Source organism: Aegilops tauschii, chromosome 1, assembly GCF_002575655.3.
Source record: "Aegilops tauschii subsp. strangulata cultivar AL8/78 chromosome 1, Aet v6.0, whole genome shotgun sequence".
Taxonomy (NCBI): Eukaryota; Viridiplantae; Streptophyta; class Magnoliopsida; order Poales; family Poaceae; genus Aegilops; species Aegilops tauschii.
In genome coordinates, this window is record NC_053035.3 from 464,151,970 (window position 1) to 464,160,008 (window position 8,039).

General features: G+C 59.5%; 3 protein-coding genes across 3 annotated transcripts; all 3 read right to left on the bottom strand.

The window, feature by feature from the left end:
• Positions 1-2,858: 2,858 nt before the first annotated feature.
• Positions 2,859-3,755, bottom strand: LOC109781467 (transcription initiation factor IIB-like). Its single transcript, XM_020340072.1, has one exon. It carries the CDS (start codon positions 3,753-3,755, stop codon positions 2,859-2,861), a length of 897 nt encoding a protein of 298 aa, XP_020195661.1.
• Positions 3,756-4,897: 1,142 nt separating this feature from the next.
• Positions 4,898-5,497, bottom strand: LOC109781468 (uncharacterized). Its single transcript, XM_020340073.1, has one exon. The coding sequence runs from the start codon at positions 5,495-5,497 to the stop codon at positions 4,898-4,900; it is 600 nt and encodes a 199-aa protein (XP_020195662.1).
• Positions 5,498-5,867: 370 nt separating this feature from the next.
• Positions 5,868-7,060, bottom strand: LOC109781469 (uncharacterized). The gene is made up of 2 exons (XM_073506433.1): positions 6,881-7,060; positions 5,868-6,740 (listed from the first exon to the last, which is right to left on the bottom strand). The coding sequence occupies exons 1-2, from the start codon at positions 7,058-7,060 to the stop codon at positions 5,868-5,870; spliced, it is 1,053 nt and encodes a 350-aa protein (XP_073362534.1).
• Positions 7,061-8,039: the final 979 nt, after the last annotated feature.

Below are 8,039 nucleotides of genomic sequence, written 5' to 3' on the forward strand. Positions count from 1 at the left end.
CCTACCGCCAAGGGCAAGGCCCCCGCCGTCCCTTTCCCCTAGCCAAATGGGGCTCTTCTCTGGAGCCGGCGCCGGCAGAGGGTGCGCGTGAACGTGCCAGTGCACCAGGCGGAGTGAGCGGCACCGCGTGCCTCTGCCATAACCCGACGTCACCCTGCCGCACGACTAGCATCTGGATCCAGAGAGGATCCCAGTGCTGGCGGCGCCGCGGTCGGCTAGGGCGCACGCGGAGGAGGTGCGGTGACAGCGGGCGCTGCTGATGCCGGAGCAGCGCCGCGACGCCACCTACGCCACCGACTTGCCGAACTGGAAGAGGTGGTTCGCCTTCGAGCACGAGGAGGCGAGGTGACGCGGCATGCGGGAGGTCGACCGCAGCGTGCCGCCCCCCTCCCCCCCCCCCCCCCCCCCCGCTCGTCGTCCGCGAGGAGGACCAGGCGGCGGAGGACGCCTAGCAGGCGGCCCTTGCGGCGGTCTACCGCGAGAGCGAGGAGGACGAGCAGCGCAGGGTGGAGGCGGTGGAGGAAGAGGGGGCTCGCTACGAGGCGGCCATGGCGCAGGCCCTTGCCCTCTTCGCGGCCGGCGATTGCGTGGTGCCGCCGGTGGCCCCGCCGTCCCCTCCCTGACGCCTCGTCAAGGCCGACCCCGAGCCGGAGCCGGAGCCCATCGCGCGCTTCTCCTGGATTGGAGTGGTGCGCGAGTGGGTGTCCGCGCCACCGGTTTGGATGGGGGCGACCCCGGCGCAGGAGGCGGCGTACCTCGAGATGTGGCGCCAGCAACGGCTGGCCGAGGAGCACCGTCGCGACGAGTACGAGGAGATGCTCGAGCGCGACCTCGAGGAGGAGGCGCGCGAGGCTGAGGAGGAGGCGCGCCAGGCCGCGGCTGCACAGGCGGCCGCACAGCCCCCCGCGCCGGCACTGCCCCCGCCGGAACAGCTGCCCGCGGCCTACATCGCCGCCGCATGGAACACGACGTTCCCCTGGGCCGGCCCTACGCCGACGCTCATCGACCTCACCGACCCTGAGGACGATGACGGCGACGACGCCTAGGGCACACTGGGCAGCGCACCGCCTCGTAGTTAGGATGTTTTTAATTTCTTTTAATGCTAATGTGGACGCGTGGACTCTCGCCGGCCTTCATGGCCAGGCCGGCTTTAATGTTTAATTAAGTTGTTTTCGTTTGAAATATGCATGCACAGTTTTTGTTGTCAATGCCGTCAAAATGGGTCGGGCGAGCGTTGGGCGCATACGCCAACCCAAACGCGAAAGCGGGCGTCCGTGTCCGCCTGGCCAACCCAAACGGACAAAAAACGGATGAAATCGCCGTCCGTTGGGTCGGCCTGTTGGAGTTGCTCTAAATCGGTCACATTTGCCAAGTTAAGAGACATAGGAGTATCAATGTCAAGAGCAAGTTCATGAATCAAAAAAAAAAAAAACAAGTTCATGCATGTACCGCACTACCGCAGGGCTAATTTTACTCTTTTGAGCAGCCCAGTTTAGTCTTGCTTCTGAAACGGGCTAGCTGGTAATTTTCTTTTCCAGTATGGTCGAAGTGCTTGCATTTCCTTCGGGACAGTCGGCACGCTAATCTTTTTTTCTTGTCGAATCAAAGGAGTTTTATTTCATATTTAAAGTTACAATTATAGTCTTGAGGAAAAAGATCCTCCGTACATGGCGGTCCTTAGTGCATTCATACAGCCGTGATACACTCGGTACGACTATACTTTGCCAGACAATCGGCAACTCTATTTTGATCCCTAGTTAACTTTTCTGGAATAAACTCCCTGATTTTTATGAACTCCTTAATTTCAGCCACAAGATGCCCATAGAGAGAACGATCTAGCCCATCCGCTGTTAAACTGTACAATGCCTCACTTGAGTCAAATTGTACAATGACCGGAAGGTTAGTGTGTTGAATAGCAAGCGTCATTCCTTACATGATTGCATGTATACACGTCTCCAGTGCATTATTGCAATTGAAAATAAATCGATAAGCAGCAAAACTAACAGATTCGTTGTGTCGCCTGAGAACCATTCCCACTGCCGCCTCGCTAGACTCCACTGAAAAGGATCCACACTGACAGAGCAGCAAAATTAGGCGTTAGAGGTGGCCAAGGCCTAGGCCCTGAAGTAGCTCACATTTGAGGCAAAGCCTAATCAGCAATTGACATTTTCCCCTTAATGATTTCCACTGTACTCAACTTCCTAGTATCTCCGACAGACTTCATATAGCTAATCAAAAAGTCCACCGTAGCCCTCATCGGGGAGCCTCTTTATCATGAGTGAGATCATTCTGTAATTGTCAAATACGCCAAATGAGCACGCTCACGCTGAAGTACGTTACAGTTAAGCAGCAAGTTCAACAACCACTCCTTACCGCTGTTAACAAGTAACTGGTCTTGTGGTAGCGACCAAACTCTCCTCATGGCCTTCCAAATGCTACGTGCATGGCCGCATGCAACCAAAGCATCATAGCTATCTTCGTCTACAGTGTCATAGATGGGACATGTCCCGTGCAACACCTGTACTTCGTACGCGCAAAGGAACAGAGGAACACCAAATAAGATTTCAAACAAAACGATTTCCTTCAGGATTAGCACTCGACACCCCGCCAGCAAATAGTTCATCGTGCACAGAAAACAACAGGAAACGAATCAAAAGATTCACGTCGACGAGTTTAATTGATAATTTACGAATTTTCTCCGCATAGGAGTTCTGAACTAAATACCTACTCAGCGTAGTAATAATCAAACAAGTACAACCTCCGCTTCAAATACTGACGAATAGATTTTCAGACACTACGGGGATCATATATACGATTGCCGGGAGAAGAACAATAAAGGAACCACGGCGGCGCGTCCGTCAGTCGAAGAGCAGCGCGGCGTGGGAGCGCAGCTTCCTGCACACGAGGTAGACGGTGGTATAGGGGATGCCGGTGGCCGTCGTCACTTCCCTGATGTGCCTCCTGGCGCCGGCGCGCTCCATGGCCATGCAGACGACGGCGGCCGCGACGGCCTCCGCGTTGTGCCGCACGTCGAGGACGCCCTCCTCCAGCCTCCGCGCGGCCTCCCACGCCGCCGCCGCCTCCCGGTCCCCCAGCCTGAGCAGCGGCCCGAAGCGGCGCAGGTAGCCGTAGACGGGGACCGCGCCGACACCCGTCGCCAGCCCGGCCTCCTCCTCGCCCAGGCGCTTCCTGATGTGCGCGATCAGCTTGGCGATCTCCTTCCTCGCCGCCGCGCTGCCGTCCGCCGTCGCCAGGGCCAGCTCCCTCAGCGACCGCGGCGAGCCCTCGTTGCGGCACGCGATGGAGAGGCAGGCCGCGTAGAGCCTGCCCTTGTCCCGGCGGGACCGGCCCTTGCCCCAGCCCGGACCGCGCGGCCACGCCCTGGCCGCCTCCATCTTCCTGAACACCTCCTCGGCCCGATCCCTGACGGCGGGCGCGAGACCGAGCCGCTCCGTCATGCCGGAGATGGACGCGTCGAACCGCTCTGCCAGGGCCTCGTCTCCGCCTGTGCCCGGCCCGATCCCGAGCCTCAGCCCGACGCCGATGCGCGCCATGGGGACGGGCGGCGAGCCTGAGCCCGGCGTCATCGACGCGCGCCGTGGGGACGGGGGGCGTGCGTCGATCGCGAGGAATGGGATGCCGAGGATGCGATCGCACTCGGTGCACGCGACGTGGTCGAGGCAGATGCAGCCGACCACCGCCGCCGCCGTGACGCGCCCGCCGTCCGGGTGGGCGGCGCGCGCCTCTGCTACCATGCTGGGTTCCATTGGGCGGCAGTGAGGAGCGAAAACGGTGGGATGGCGCTGCGTTGCCGGCCGCCAAATCCCCTGGTCCTGGGCAGTTCCTTTTTGTTACCGTACAACCACCCCTGATCGTGGCCACGAGGCAACGACAGTGGGTTGCATCATCGTTGAATGCTGGCAAAATGAGAATATGAAACTTGATTTAAAAAGGAAAACACGAAAACGGTCTTCTGAAACTTATAAACTTACGCATTTTTTACATGCATACTTACGTCGACTTGTATTATACAAAGTTATACTAAAGCATCGACCATTAATTCGGATCGAAGAGAATAACATATTTTCAGTTGCGCTATACAAACAAAAAGATAAGATCTCTCTTTTTTCTTATGCAAAGATAAGATATCTCTCTACTTAAAAAGAAGAAGACTTGTTTGGCGCCCATTCATCTTTCATCCAACCCTATGTAGGTCCTCCCTTTCTCTTTTCTTTTGAATTTTCCTCCATTCTTTTTTTTTCGGAAACTGCCTCAACTACCTCACCTCTTCTTGACTGACCAGATAAAATTTCTTGCTAAGTCAACAAGTGCTTACTAGATAAGCATTCATCTCTCATACGCAACAGTCCGCTCGTACTTGCACCAACTTATGTCATTTTTTTCTAAAAAGGAGGATATACCTCAGCCTCTGCATCTGGGTGATGCATGCAGTCATTTTTTTTGAAAGCGCATCGGGAGGGGGGGTCCCCACCACCTGAATTTTATTACTTAACTTCACCACAGGGCTAAACCGCCCAGCCACACGAGCTGTCCGCCTCTAGCTTAGAGCATCTCCAACAGCCGCGCAACGCGCCGCGCGCAAAAAACGCATTTGCCGCGCGCCGTTCGCCTGGTTTGGCGCGGCCAGCAGCGCTGGCTCCAGCAGACGCGTCAAAATTGAGCGCGCGCGTAGCTCCAGCGGCCGCGCTAAAATGTAGCACGCGCTAAACATTGCGTACAATTTTTTTAATAAAACGATAAATAAAATTCATAGATAGAAAAAACGATACATAGATATTTTACATAGTTCCATAGCATAGATAAATAAAAACTAGTAGATAGTGCAACGACATAGATAAAAACTACTGGATAGTGCAACTACTTACGCAACTACAGCCTACTCCCAGTCGTCGTCGTCGTCATCGTCATCGTCGCCATCCTCGCTGGTCTGGTCCGAGGTATTGAGCCACATGTCTTCCCAACGATCATCATCAGACGTAAAGATCGTCTGACCACCATTCTCAACGATTTCGCACTGCGATAGCGCCAGGGCCTTCCGCCGACGCCTGTCCAACCGCTCATCGCGGCGCCTTTGCGTCTCCTCCTCGGGGCGCCTTGCCCAGTAGGCTTGCTCGTAGGTGACGTCCTCCGGGTGGCGCTGGCGCCACTCCGCCATGACCCGCTCGTCCTCATGGGCGACGAGGAGGCGGCGCTGCCGCTCAGCATGCTCCGCACGGTCTTGTGCCGTGCGAAGACGAGGCGGCGGGGCGACGTACGGCGCCTGCTGGAGCGTGTGGACGTCGTGGGAGTTCATCTGCTGGCGCGGCCTGCCTAGGTGCCACGCCGCCACGTCGTACGCGCGGGCGGCCTCGTGCGTCGTCTCGAAGGTGCCGAGGCCGAGCCGGAGTTGGCCGGACCGTATCTCGGAGTAGAACCCACCGTTGGGGCGCTGGCGGACGCCGCGGTAGCCCGACGCTCCTCGGCGGCGCGGCGGCATGGTGGCGCGTCGGTGGCGCTGGAGCGGTGGCGCGGGTGGCAGCGGAAGCAACCGAGGAAGCGGTGGAGGCGCACGTGGCAGCGGAAGAGGAAGAGAAGTGTGTGGAATAGGCGCGTGGAGAGCGCCGCAATTTATAGGCGCGCCGGAAGCGGTGCGCCAAAAATAGCGCGCGACCTGCCGCCTTTTCCCGCGCGCGCGCAAACGGTTCCCGCGCGCGCAACTTTCCCGCCACCGCTGGAGCGCGCCGAAACGTCCCGCGCGCTAAAAACTCGGTTTACCCCGCGCGCGCCTTTTGGCGCAGCTGTTGGAGATGCTCTTAGAGACCATAGAGAGACAGGGGGGTTACAGCACACACGCACACCCCGCGTGGTTAGGAGCTTGCCAGCACCCCCAGCCAGACGTCTACGTGCGGGCGTTGATCATGCTGGAAGCGGACGCGCCAAAGATCGGCATCATCCCGGCAGCACTTGAGGGTGGTCACAAGCGACTGAGCATTGTTACGGAACACGATCTCGTTCCTCCTCTTCCATAGACGCCAACAACAAAGCATCACAAAGGCGGACGGCAAGGCCACCCCAACGGCAGGAGAGGCGTCGAACTGGTGGAGGGAGGCCACCGAGGCGCCGGCCGGCGACAGCCCTAGACGTGTCCAGAAGCACACCACGAACGGACATCCGAAGATGAGGTGATCAGCAGTGTCCAGAGCCGCATGGCAGCAGGGGCACCCAGCTTCCGCCGCGGTGAGTATGGTCTTCCGCAGGAGGACATCTCGCGTGTGCACCCGCGCCATGGTGAGTAGCCAACAGAAGAACTTCACACGTGAGGGGGCCGGGGAGGACCAGAGGAAGACGGAGTTAGAGGCCTTCGTGCCTCCGAACCGGGCGAGCCTGTAGGCCGCACGAGCGGAGAACGCCCCTTTCGGGGCACGGCAGAGGGGAGTAAGGCGGGCGTCCGCCCTCGGAGCCCACACCATACTCGCCATGAGCTCTTGGACCTCGACACAGTCGCGGGCGACAAGGTGGGTGAGCCGCGGGACGAGCAACGCGCGCACCCCGACCTGGCGGGCACACGCCACCGTGTCCTCCGAGCGGACGGCATGTGTGAACAGGGTCGGGAAGGCCGCGCTCGGCACCCCGTAGGGGAGCAACCAATCGTGCCAGAAGGATGTCGTCGCACCCCCGCCGACATGCACACGGGTGAGCCCACGATAGATTGGAAGCAGCTTCCTGAGGGCACGCCAGTGCTTCCCGTCGAGCGGCGAGTGCCCGGACGCAAGGATCGAGCGCCCGTCGAGCTGGGCCCAGACCCACGACGCCCCCCCCCCCCCCCCCCCCCCCCCCCCCCCCCGTTGAGGATCTTCAGGAGGAGGCAGTCATTTTGCACCTCGAGCGCCCGGACGCCAAGCCCGCCCTCCGCCTTGGACCGGAAGACCCGATATTGGGCGCCAGGGGCCCGATCGGCAACGCTCCAAAGGAACGCCCTTCGGAGTTTGTCGAGGGCGACGACCACGGCAGGGGGGAGCCTCATCGTCGCCATGGCGTAGGTGGGGATCGAGTCCAGCATCGCGTTTATCAACACCAAGTGTCCCGCCGGGGAGAGAAGGTGCGCCCGCCACCCCGCAAGGTATCGATCCACCTTGGCAATCATGGGCGCGAAGTCTTCGAGCCTAGGTTTGCCGTTGGAGAGGGGCGATCCAAGGTAGGACTGAGGGAAGGCACCAACATCGCACTAGAGGGCGGCGACAATCTCCTCCAGCACCGTGGTCTCCACGTGCAAGGGCACAAGCGTACTCTTGGCGAAGTTGATCTTGAGGCCGGTCGCCGCAGCAAAGAGGTCAAGGATGCTCCGCAGCCGAGCCGCGCCGGAGGGCGTCGCCCGCATGATGATGAGAGTATCATCCGCGTACTGAAGCACTACGGCAAGCGCGTCATCCACCAAAGGGTGGCGCAACTCGCCGTCTGCTCGAATCATGCATTGGAGGACGTCGGCCATCAGGAGGAACATGTATGGGAGAGGGGGTCGCCCTGTCGCAGCCCACACCGGACGGGGAACCACCTGCCCGGGACGCCGTTGAGGAGGACCGCCGCTGTCGAGGAGTGGAAGATGAGGTCCATCCAGTCGCACCAAGCAGGGGGGAACCCTCTTGCCTCCATCACTAGGTGCAGGCTGGGCCAGGTGATGGAGTCGAAGGCTTTGGCGAAGTCAAGCTTGAGAACAACGGCGGCCACGCCGTGCTTGTGGCAGCATTGGACGAGTTCAGCCGCATAGATGGAATTCTCGGAGATGCTCCGCCCGGATAGGAAGCCGGACTGGTCTTCGTCAATGAGCCCTCCGATCTGCCGCTGCAGCCGAGACGTGAGCCCGCGGCACAAGATCTTCACCTCATCGTTCTGGAGAGAAATGGGATGGAAATCTCCTGGGCCGAGGACCCCGTCTTTCTTGGGAAGAAAGGCAATGAGGGCTCTATTAATCCCGTCCAGGCGCGCCCGGCTAGAGTGGAGATCGGTGAAGAGGCGCTGAAGACCGTCGGCCTCCGCGGGCC

Coding starts and splice junctions, on each gene's coding strand:
- LOC109781469 (XM_073506433.1), bottom strand. CDS start 7,060: ATGCTGGACTCGATCCCCACCTACGCCATGGCGACGATGAGGCTCCCC. Junction 6,741..6,880: donor TTGGCGTCCGGGCGCTCGAG/GTGCAAAATGAC, acceptor CTCGACGGGAAG/CACTGGCGTGCCCTCAGGAA.
- LOC109781468 (XM_020340073.1), bottom strand. CDS start 5,497: ATGCCGCCGCGCCGCCGAGGAGCGTCGGGCTACCGCGGCGTCCGCCAG.
- LOC109781467 (XM_020340072.1), bottom strand. CDS start 3,755: ATGGTAGCAGAGGCGCGCGCCGCCCACCCGGACGGCGGGCGCGTCACG.